This window comes from Formica exsecta, unplaced genomic scaffold, assembly GCF_003651465.1.
Source record: "Formica exsecta isolate Colony F162 unplaced genomic scaffold, ASM365146v1 scaffold399, whole genome shotgun sequence".
NCBI lineage: Eukaryota > Metazoa > Arthropoda > Insecta > Hymenoptera > Formicidae > Formica > Formica exsecta.
Window position 1 is genome coordinate 70,988 of NW_021851228.1, and position 12,571 is coordinate 83,558.

At 33.7% G+C, this 12,571-nt stretch overlaps 1 protein-coding gene across 1 annotated transcript; it reads right to left on the reverse strand.

Annotated features, from left to right (window-relative positions):
• Positions 1–2,831: 2,831 nt before the first annotated feature.
• On the reverse strand, positions 2,832–8,857 carry LOC115239862 (odorant receptor 85c-like). The gene is made up of 4 exons (XM_029814642.1): positions 7,808–8,857; positions 6,809–7,487; positions 5,594–5,945; positions 2,832–2,997 (listed from the first exon to the last, which is right to left on the reverse strand). Exons 1-4 carry the CDS (start codon positions 7,940–7,942, stop codon positions 2,832–2,834), a joined length of 1,332 nt encoding a protein of 443 aa, XP_029670502.1. The 5' UTR covers positions 7,943–8,857.
• Between the last annotated feature and the right edge of the window lie 3,714 nt (positions 8,858–12,571).

Genomic DNA, 12,571 nt, shown 5'->3' on the forward strand with positions numbered 1-12,571 from the left:
CGGACGAGGCATCACAGACAGTGTTTTAACAAAGTGGATCCTTGCAATGCCAATCCTTCTTGATATTAAAGATAAAATTGAAGAATTTTGTCATATAGCGTTTGTTACATCGGAACAACACGTGGGTGCTAGACTCTCGCGCATATCAAGGGGCAATGGATATGTTGAAAAATTTATGGGTTGGTTTTCACATCATCCTCCTTTTCCACTTGTCAACGATATTATGTCAATAAGTACTGGAGTGAAGGGAGATGTAAAAATCGATTGTCACAATGCTTACGAAATTGGAATGTCTTTAATGACACAAATCGTTGGCAACAATTTTAGTCAAATTAAATTTCAAAGGAAAAAGCGAGTTGTCCCTCTCCGAGCAGCAAATTCATCAATAAAAATTCAAGACGAAATCGTTCCAATTGATCCGAACACACTTTTTCAAAGAATTTCGTTGGCCAAAAAATCTGATTAACATTTACAACAATACTTGCAGTACGAACTGGCTCCCTTTCCTCTCTCACTTTTCAATGAATCAGGGATGCGAAAGACAAAGAAATCGGGTTTATACGAAGCATTCTCTTCTGTGACTGATGTAATTAATTTCGGAAATTTTGTGCACGTTATAGACGGTGGGTATCTTCTTCATCGAATTGCATGGCGTCAGCAAGAAACTTTCGCGCAAATATTGGACAAGTATGTTGATTATGTAAAGAAGTATTACAAATCAAATAGCTTTGTCATTTTCGATGGATATCCGGATGAAGCACGCCTTCAAAGCACAAAAAGTGCCGAACGTCTCCGACGATCGAATATACATGTTTCTGCGAGCGTACTTTTCAATGAATCTATGATAGCTACCATGCCCCAAGAAAAATTTTTATCAAATAAAAAAAATAAGGACAGACTTATCTCAATATTGTGTGAAAAACTTCAAACTGCAGGATTTATTATCAAGCAAGCTGTTGAAGATGCTGACACTCTTATTATCAATACTGCGATTGATGCATTGAAGGATTACGATTCCGTAGTAATAGTTGGCGAAGATGTTGATCTTTTAGTGATACTAACAGCCTTAGCATCATCTAAATCCAGCATCTATTTCATGAAACCGAGCAAGGGAAAAACAGACCAGAAGATTAATTCATCTACTTCCTTTCAATATCCTGATATTGTTGACCATATTCTCTTTCTTCACGCATTCACTGGTTGCGACACCACTTCAACATTTTTCAGGCAGGGTAAAATAAAATTTATTAAACTGTTCCAAAGAGATGACAATTTGCAGAATATTTCAAAAATTTTTGGAGATCCGGATGCTCATCCAGATTTCATTGACATAGCAGGACAAAAATGTATTCTTGCTTTATACGGAGCAAAGAGCAATTGTTTTCTGAATGAATTTCGATTTTCATGCTTCGCCAAATCTGCATCGAAAGTAATGTTCAACCTTGCTTCTATGCCACCTACTGAAGCAGCTGCACGTCAACACTCTCTCAGAGTTTACCATCAGATTCAACTGTGGCGCGGAATTGAAAAAAATCCTCAAGATTGGGGCTGAAAATATACGAAAAATGGTTTACTTCCAGTTCCTTCAATGAGAGAAGCCGCTCCGCACGATATTCTGAATAAGATCTTCTGCAAATGCACAAAAGGCTGCAAAGCGAATTGCAGTTGCAGAAAAGCTGGATTGCGATGCTCTGCGATTTGTTTCAACTGTCGGGGTCAAGCATGCACAAACATCGACATTATAATGGATAACTGTGACTACGATGAAGAAATCGACATAACATTTCAGCATTTTGAGGAAACATTGATCGATCCTGACAAAGAGATTGATTCGAACAACGAGGAAGAAACAGAGGAAGCGGAGGAAGGACAAGATAATGTTAAGGAAAAGGAAGATGATGTGGCAGGTGACCTTTGTCAATCCTCCACTTAAAAAAAAACAAGATTTGAGTAATTAAGACAAGTGGATTAGGCCTACAGGGGATACCACATAAAAAAACGCGCCAATAACTCTACCGCAAGGTGGTGTGAAAACGGGTTCAAAAGTACACTACAGCTTCTAAGAAGTGAGATACAGCGAAATAAAGTCGCTAAAATCGTTTGTTGCAAAAAGTACCCGAATTCTCCCAATTCTAGCGCCAAAATGATTAGTCGTAGGAAAAAAACCTATATTACCTTTTTTACCTTTTTTTTAATTTTCTACAATATTGTATAGAACTATTTTTAGCCTAAGTCTAATGGAAACTGAGATATTCGCGAAAAACCGATTTTTCACCCCTTTCTTCCAAAATGGCGGCTGAAGCACATCACGGGGGAGGTCGGAAACTTAGTATGTCATTACTGACGCCCAAACAAAACGATTAAAATTTATTCCAGCTTTGTCCTAATTATTCGATAATTGAATGTACTTGCCGACTGGACTATATATGGTGGGATGGGACCCGAGCGGAATCGAACCTGGGACCTGACACTTGTCAGCCGGCGACTCAACGCTCTAAGCCACTCATCGCCCCGATTAATTATACTTATTGAACACATTAATAAAAAAAATGTTTAAAAAAAGAAAAAGTACTTCCGACTGCTGCCAACAAAAGTACAACGTTAAAATAATTATAACATAAAAAAAGGAAATAAAATAATTATAATATAAAAAAAATAAAATATACATAAGCTATAAAAAATATTTCATATAAACATAAAATTTAAAATATAAACAAATATAAAATTTCAAATATAAATATATTTTTGATTTATCTTCTTTCCTTTTGAAATCCTTCTGCTTTATTTTTTTGATTGTATGTACTAGAGTCTTAATATATTGCTTATTATATTCATTGATGTCCATCCATTTTTCTATTCTTTGTCTTCACAGATAAGGCGCAACATTGCTGCCAATATGCACATAATAAGTGCGGCGCAATCATGCTGCCAATACGTGTAGTGCAACCATGTTGCTCATTCTTCTTTTTGCTCATGTTGCCCTCATATTTCTTCATCCTATATATATGCACAAGTTTTAATTATTATTACGATATAAAACATGTAATACAAAATATATTATATGATAATGAGGAAAAATAATAAATTATTATATACTTATCATGTAACTCCAATGTATCTTTTATTCTTCCAAGTATTTCCGCTGCAATTTTTTTAATTAATAACATGATATAATCACAAGAGAGAAAGAGAGAGAGAGAGAGAGGGAAAGAGAGAGAGAGAGAGAGAGAGAGAGAGAGAGAGAGAGAGAGACTGAAATAATAATATCTAAATTCAAAGATATAAACTTTTACGTTACCATAATTATAGCTATGCAGACAAATATATAAACTGCTTAGCCATAATTATAGCTACGCATACAAATATATAATTTGTGTAGCCATTATAACTACGCAGATAAATATATAAACTATGTAGCCATAGTTATAGCTATACAGACAAATATATAATAATTATAACTATGCAGATATATAAATAAACTGCGTAGCCATAATTGTAGCTATGTAGACAAATATATATTAGGTGTACAAATAAGTTTCCGCCGTTTGACAAAAGGTATATATGTATGTATATGCAGGGTGTCCTAAAACTACCGTATTTCCTCTTAATGGCAGATTCCTTAGAACATTTCAAGACGAAAATCCTAATACAGAAATGTCGAGACTATAATAATTTTTAAACGGGAAGCAATTATATTTTACGAATGACAGGGCTGAAATTTCTCGCGCTCAGGCATGGCGAAATAACAAATGAAAAAAATGCTCTATGAATGGGAGGCCCTTTTTATGATATTATGATTATCGTATAAATTTACAATAGCATTGTCATTATATGTTTTCCCGCTTTTCTACGTATTGCATTAGTGCATTCTTTTTACGAATAATGGATGCAAGAACTAAAGGCATTTAAAAAATGATTCAAATAAAAATTTGTGACATGTTTCAACTTCAGCTATCAAAGTGGTCGATCAATGTTACCATGAGGGTGTCTACTATTTTACCGTCCCTGAGCGCGCGAAATCTCAGCCCTGTCATTCGTAAAATATAATCGCCTCCCATTTAAAAACTATTATAGTTTCGACATTTTTGTATTAGGATTTTCGTCTTGAAATTTTCTAAGGAATCTATCATTAAGAGAAAATACGGTAGTTTTAGGACACCCTATATATAATTGTTGTTTTATTAATTAAATAATGAATAATTATATATGTATGTATATAATTAATTAAATGTATGTATATTATTAATTAAATGAATTAATTAAATAATGAAAAAGTAAAACTTGCTTGTCTAATAAGAACATTCATTTCTTGAGATATATCCATTTGTAATAACTTGATAACAATAATTTTAAATTTGACAACAATAATTGTTGATACTTGACACATGTGACAGATTGTGTCTAACCTATTATTCCCGCCACCATCACTTTGAGATGTCTTAAGTAAGTTATTAAAATTCCCTATACGGATGCTCAGAACGAATCTTATTGGTGAATCGTTTTGCTTCTTATTGTTAGATACACTCGCCAGCCAATGAGAGGACGCGTAGACGAGACCATATTGTTTTTCCACTTTTTATTAACAGCATAAATAACGATAATTATACGTTTTAAACTTTCCTTGGTTAATAAGAAACTTATGAGCAAAAGATGATATCAAACTAAATCGAGAACTAAGACTACAACCGATCCGAGCTCGGTGAAACGCATACTCCCTCCGTTTTTTGCCAACCTGCGGTTGGCAGCCATCGGAAGTAAAAAAACAGAAATCATAGTAAGTACGATCAAAACTTTGAAAGTATTTATTCTTCGAAATTGATAATTAAATGAGCCGTAATACCTGAAGGATGCGTTTTTAGACTAACGTTTATGGAAACTTTTTTCATCCTTATGACGAGCCCGATAATATATACTTATATTATATATAAGTCTGTGGACGAGTCCAATTCCTGATTTTGATCAACTATTTCAGGACCACCCTATATACTCGCTTATCAGCCTGCTTTTATGCTCTCAATGCATTACAATAAAGTATAGAGAACTATGTTTTTACGCAAAATTGTTGCTGAGTAGAAATTTACGCGATTACAGTTTCCAAGTTTTTTTTTTATTCCCGCCACAATATCTTTTTATTATAGTAAAAGTTAGAGAGGGAATCGTGTTTGTTTCGATTATGTATGTTCAAATAGTATTGCATTTTATTTCATTTTTATATTACTCTTAATTAAATAATATAAATCTAAATAATCTATAAAAAAATGTAAACATATGTATATATTGCAGATAAATAATTTTTTGTATCATGCAAATTGGAAGATTAGTACAGAATTATGTGTGTCAAACGTAAGTATAATTCTGTCAGCAAATTTTTTTCCTCTCTCTTGATTTTAATATAATATTTATTTTATGAACAAATTTATATTTGATGATTTTTCATAACTAGTTTTTTTTTCATTTGCAGAGAATTTTATTGTAAAATATTATCTTACATACAAAAGAGAATTTTGAAGAGATTCTTTAGATATTTATTCACAATATTTTTCTAACAGTAATAAATTTATTTGCAAAGAGTTTAAATTATGTAATATTTTACTTGTTTTCTGCTTGTTTTTCAATCATAACACGTAAGGCGGATAAGTAGGATACTGCGGTCTTCAGAATATCTGTAAATGTGGCACGTGTGACATAGAAAAATTTCCCGGCAGTGAGACGTATAGGTATATTTGTTTTTATCATAATAAATGTTAGATCTCTTATGTCGTTAGTCGAAAAATCGCACCAATTGCTGTCGTAAACCGCGAAAGACAGGCCCTCACTTTGATCTCTCAAATTATCGCCTGCATACGAGTATAGAAAGGATTGCAGCAACATGACAATCATTATCACAATGCTCTTCGTTGTCATGATCGTGTCGTGAATATGCAAAGATTCGATGAGTCCAAAACCTTAAAAATCAATACGTTTTATTTCTTTAATGATCTTTCCCAGACTATAATTTTATCGTAAAATGCTATTCCGGCTAATATATACTACAATCTATAACATATAAATATAAAATTAAAAAGATGAAGAAAAAATTCTGTTTTTTGTAAATTTTCAGTAATAATTGGATCAATCTTGTTCAAGTTTATTTCTTTTACTAACTAATATATTTATGGATGGAGTTTATCGCAGTTTGTTTTTTCTTTGTATTCGCTTGTATCGCTTAGTAAAGCGATGGAAAGGGAGAAGTGTTTTACTTGCAAATATAGAAACTTGGACAAATTTGATTTATACTGCAAATGGCTCACTGCAGTATCTTAGTAATATATATGAAATGTTTTTATATAATAAAAAATTTTATAATAAAAAAATGTTATATACAAAAATCTAACTAGTTAACTTAGTTAATTAGGCACCTAAGTAAATTAATTATAATTAATTTCTTTTTTGCAAAACACGTATAATTATATAAATATATAATACACATTAACATAAATTCCAAATATTATCAGTGGCTCAATTTTTTTACACAAAAATTTCTCTTTTTATAATAAAGTAATTATTTATGTAACATGTAATTAGAGAAAATTAGATGTAAAATTTCTCAAACATCTTATATATATTTTGTTTTTACATTTTTTATGCATAAAATAATAATTAAAAAATTCAATTATAGAATTTATTATGAAATTTTATATCTTTATGAAAATATATTACAAATTTATTGTTGACAGATATCAATATATCTTGATATATTAATAAGTCTGAATCTAAATCTTCCTCTATGCATGAAATAATCATGGAAATGCCTCGCGGACTTACATACCTGTTATGCATATCAAAATAGCGCTAGTGAAGATCTGAGTCAAAATTATAATATTATAAGTATCTTCAATAGTCTCGATGAGCCGTATCAATTGCCGATGTCTGACTACGAGTTCTTCAACAACGTTGTCTCCTTTGCGCTTATGGTTGCACCGACCGATCTGCCGGAAGTCGATCATCAGGAGTTCGAGCTGGCCGCAGAGATGCAGCGTGATACCGATGAACATTCCCTCCGTACAACAGTTTCCGGCATATGTAATGAATAACTGAACTATCTGATAGAACGTAATGAGGACATACTGGATACTGGTGACAGATTCGAAGAGACAGGATGTCGGAAGATAAAATGTCCTCTCATTAGCAGTCACAACGGGTAAGAGGCGCAACATGTACAGCATAAAAGCGAAGAATCCGGAATAAAACAGGGACAATGATATTATTTTCGCCATGCGTGCGTGCTGGATCATAATTTCGCGCGATCTCGCATCCTCGACGCTGCACCAGTCCTGAATAGCGGAGAATAGATTGATCGACAGCGTGGATCGCTGCAGCCGCAGCAGGGTAAGTTTGACAATTACCAGCATCGCACTTGCGGTCACCACATACGTGTCAATCGGATCCCCAGAAGAATTCTCGCAGGCGAGGTAGACGTCCATTAGCAGTGTTATCACTAGCAAGATCTAAAATAACGGATTATTGCGGCTGATAAAAGCGTTATGTAAGATCTCTCGTTTTTTATTCTTATGTTCATAAATATAAAAAATAATTCTTTTGTTTCAACTAAATTATCATTTTTTTCTAAATTAATTATGTGTTTTACACAATACATTAAAGAGATTATCATATTCGCACAAACTCATGTGTGTATTGTATCTATGCGGCATAAATATTTTTAAAGATTATATTACTTTAAATTATATTAATTAATATCATATACTTGATTATCTCATTAATTTTAAAACAATACATAAAATAAAGATAAATGTTTTCCTCCCGTTACCTCGCTTACGATCGCAAACAACCATCGCAGCTTTGAATAGAGAGTGTCATCCTCAATTGGCCATGCTCCTACGGGCCATGCCAAAGTCTTGTAAGTCGATAATGCGTAAACAGCATCTTTGTTCCAATATACCATCCTCGAAACATATCACGAGACGATTCCGGATTGATCTCGTGTATGTACGTGTATGTATGTTTTTATTAGTGCATAGCAATGTAGTTAAGCATTAATAAAGAAAGAAAGAGAGAGAATCTCTTCATTAATCCATTTGCCACGCCGATAGTGCCTATAACGCCTGCGCTCATCTCTTCCTCATTCATCCTAGCTCTTCCGTATCCTAAAACTATCGATCTTTGCGAGAACATAGCAGCGTTGAACCACTCGTGCATGTAAAGTATATGCATGTTTTAAGCTGTCGAGCGAGTAGGTCGGCAAATTGCTCGATTATTGTATTATTGTCTATATGTCGCTTGAATTGTACGATGTGCATAAAAAATACTGACAAGGCAAAATTTGCAGTCCATGCAATTTATCAATTTTCCGAGAAACCTAGTGCATCACGTATGGGATGTATATATTATATATACATTCACAGTTTCGAAATAATGCGTACTTATGTATAAAGAGAGACTGAGTTGCAGACTGAGCTGCAGACCACTGAAAGTTTATGTTATAATGAAAAGCCCATATGATAAGTATACTTTAGCTTTCAGTAGAAATTTTTGATATGTCGATTTATATGAATAGCAATGCTGCTTGAACACAATTTATATTTCTTTTTATAAACGATAAAGCAACGTGTATCCGTTCTGCGTGCATTTTTTTGCAACGCCAACATATTGACATATCTTCGTGAGATCAAAACTAATTTAAGATGGAAAATGTAAGTATCTTTAAAATAAAATTTTATATTCCCTGATTATATATATGTATATACTATACAAATTAAGGAATAAATAAATAGGTGTATAATAATTTTAAAATAAAATAAATATATAATATAATTTTTTTATGTTCTAATACTAATATTTACTTATACACTGTACCAACACATTGAATTTAACCGATACTAATCCATCGCAATGTGTTGCTTTCACCGACAAATAGATAGCAAAAAAAAAAAATAAATTAATATTTTATTTTCTATTATTCTTTTTTCTCTTTATTATTTTTCTGTATATTAATTATTAATAATAAAATAATAACAAGTGTGTGTGAGTGAAATATAAAATATATAAATAATGTGCGCTACATGTGCTAATATTTAATAAAATATACAATAAAAAATTTTGACTATAAAAATATTTAACTTAATAATTGACAAATATTCAGTTAAGTATGTATACATATATGTATATACAGGGTGTCCCCAATTTAAATGGCAAAACTTCAAAAGCGTGTAGGGGACCGAAAAACTAAGATAAGAAGTCCTTTAGAGGTTTGCTCGTTTTTGCTCCATTTTAGAGAAAATCGCAAAAATTCAATCTCTTATTGTCAGTTGCTCTCTTGAGTTGATTGGCCGAATAAACTTTCTGCTTCAAGGTTCCTTACATATGTAAACACTTGATGTTATCCTTTACATTCTTTTGTTTGTTTACATTCTTGCTTTCTTCTATGAGTCCTTAATCAGTCTTTAGTGCGTTACTCAGATATTTTGAAGTGAATAACATCAGCCACAATGCCGCATACATATTCTAATGTTGAATACGCTGACATAGTTTTCGTGTACGGTTTCTGCAACGGTAATGCTTTAGAGGCGGTGCGAGAGTATGCGCGCCGATTTCCAAACAAAAGAGTATCTAATCGACGAGTCTTTTCGTTGACTTTTAATAGACTACGAGAGATGGGTCATTTTCACTTCGTAAAGAAGGCAACCGATTCCAGGCAGCGTTAGGAGCAGATTTTCGGAGAAGAAATTGTATCCAACGCCACTTTGATAACAATCCTGAGACTAGCGTCCGAAGAGCATCAGCTGCATTAGGAATACCGCGGCAGATAATATGGCGAACTTTGAAAGGTGATAATCGCTACCCGTACCATCTTCAAAAGGTGCAGAATTTATTACCTCAAGATTATGTCAAGAGATTGAATTTTAGTAATTGGTTTCTTGAAACAATTCACAATGACAATTTATTTCTAGTAATTGGCTTGAAACAATTCACAATGACAATTTATTTCCATTAAAAATAATATGGACCGATGAAGCTATCTTTACAAGAAGAGGAATTCTTAACCAAAGAAATTATCAAGTATGGGCTCATGAAAATCCCAGAGCTATTAGAGAATACAGGTTCCAGCATGAATTTGCTATAAACGTTTGGCTCGGAATTTGGAACGGATTGCTGGTGGGACTCAATGGAATCACATTTACGTATTTTTTAGAGAACGACTTTTCTAATTATTTAGAGGACATTCCCTTACAGCAGCGGATTGAAATGTGGTTTCAGCTCGATGGATGTCCAGCTCATTATAGCAGAGCTGCTCGATCTTGGCTGGACATAAATTATCCACAACGATGGATTGGACGTGGAGGAATAGTACCTTGGCCACCCCGATCACCTGATATGACACCCATGGACTTCTTCGTATGGGGTACCTTGAAGCAGGAAGTTTATTCGGTGCCAATCAATTCAAGAGAGCAATTAAGAGACCGAATCATAGATGCAGTGCACCAAATATCACTAGAACAATGTCCAGCTGCAATTAATGAGATCAGTGCTAAATGTAATGCTTGAATTGCTGCAAGAGGGCAACATTTTGAACAATATCTGCATTAAATAGATGATAAGATAAATAAAATGTAAATAAATAAGTAAAAAAACGAAAACATGTTTTGTTTCTTTTTTTGTGATTTTCTCCAAAATGGAGCAAACACGAGCAAATCTCTAAAGGACTTTCTGTCTTAGCTTTTCGATCCCCTACACGTTCCTGAAGTTTTGCCATTTAAATTAGGGACACCCTGTATATATAATGCGATATAAGTAAATAATATTGTTAAGAAATTTGAGCTTGTTGCTATAATATAATAATCTAATGATGGATAATAATTAAATACGATCTTAATTAACAGTTTTATTGATAAGATATTTGAATAAACTATAACATTTTAATTATCCTTTATTTTGTCAAACGTGTTATATAAATTTATAGTTTCTTAAAATTTTTATATTTACACACGTTATATTTCATGTATCGACCATTATACGAAGTATAGACAAATACGAAAAAGAAGTCTTCAAAATATTTACTAAAGTTGACAAATTTACCTCAATGAAATTCCCAGCTTGAAACATGGCTGGAGCTTGTGTTTGCATAAAGATGAAGACTAAATTTTTCGATAGTGCGATAGGAAATTCATACCATGCACTTTGATAAATAGAGTAGCCTACGTCCATTAAGCTGACACAGCCACTTTAGCACAATCAAATAAAACTTATATAGAAATTTAGTGCTCTTTTTTTGCTAATTTGTTGCTCAATTCCCGATTTTGTTGCTCCAGCCGATTCGGAGAAAATAGTGGCTGTGCTAACTTAAGGTTAAAGTTAGCACAGCCATTAAAAAAAAAAATTTTTAATATAAAATCACGACATATTTTTTTAGTGCTAATTTGTTGCTAATTAGTTGTTCTATTCCCGATTTTGTTGCTCCATTTTTAAACTCCGAAAACCATCCCCAAAGCTACCTCTCGCTAACAAAACATTCTGAAATTGTCAATTAATCAGATATTCCGGTTGATTACGTTTCTCTGATTTTGTTGCTCGCGATTTGCAATGAATCCGATTTTGTTGCTTCAGCCTTTTGCAAGCATGATATCAATTCATGACAAGAAATTTTTTACACACTTGTCCTTTACAAATGTGATGTCTATTACAGATAAAATTTATTTTATAAACATATTAGAAAGTGAACTGTTCAAGATTGAAACATTTAATTTAATCGATAAATTCAAACTGTAAATTCAACCGACAAATCTGAACGGTAAGAGTCGCAATCAAAACACGAGCGAGAATAAACGTCGCGATCAGCCGATCGGCGCGTGATCGCGTGATCAAAACAAAGAAAAAGTGTGACAAACACCTCGATTCTCGAACATTCGGTGCCGAAAATCTCCTATTATGGAAATCGGTTGACCGCGACTCAGTTCCGTCGTTATTTAGTCTGCCTACGACAACGATTCGAGCTGGTCGATAGCAATCGATCATAGTTTCGAATATCATCATTTCTCGTATGATATTCTTTCGTGTCTTATTCTCGTTTGTGTCGCGTACGCAGTAGGCTTACTCTTCTCAAATTCGGTCCGAATTGTCTCGCCATACAATTGCATTCATATTCTCGCGGCAGTCAATTCGGTCATATCTCAAACTGTATTCTTCAATTCAGTTAGTGCTAAGACATTGTGAACGTTAATTCTGTGGAGTCCGAGAGTGTCCGGTTCGATACCGGAAATAAATTCTCTGATCGCCTCAACGAGAAAGCGATCACCCGTCTTATTAGCGACGGCCTGTGTAACGGTGCGCTGTCCGTCCAGTCGTACCGCTGTCGTTCGAGCTCTCCTCGATCAGTGCTCGGAAATGACATTCATTTCAGAAAGTTTAGCGCAACTCTTGCGCGTAAAACGCATTCGCATGCCGATCTCCGTTTCAGCTGTCGGCAGAATTCACGCGGGGACATTTCAACACGCGACTCAAATATTCATTTCTCCTCGCGATTTAATTCTCAACGGTGTTCGAAAAGGAAGCGTCGGACAACCAATCGCTCAGAATT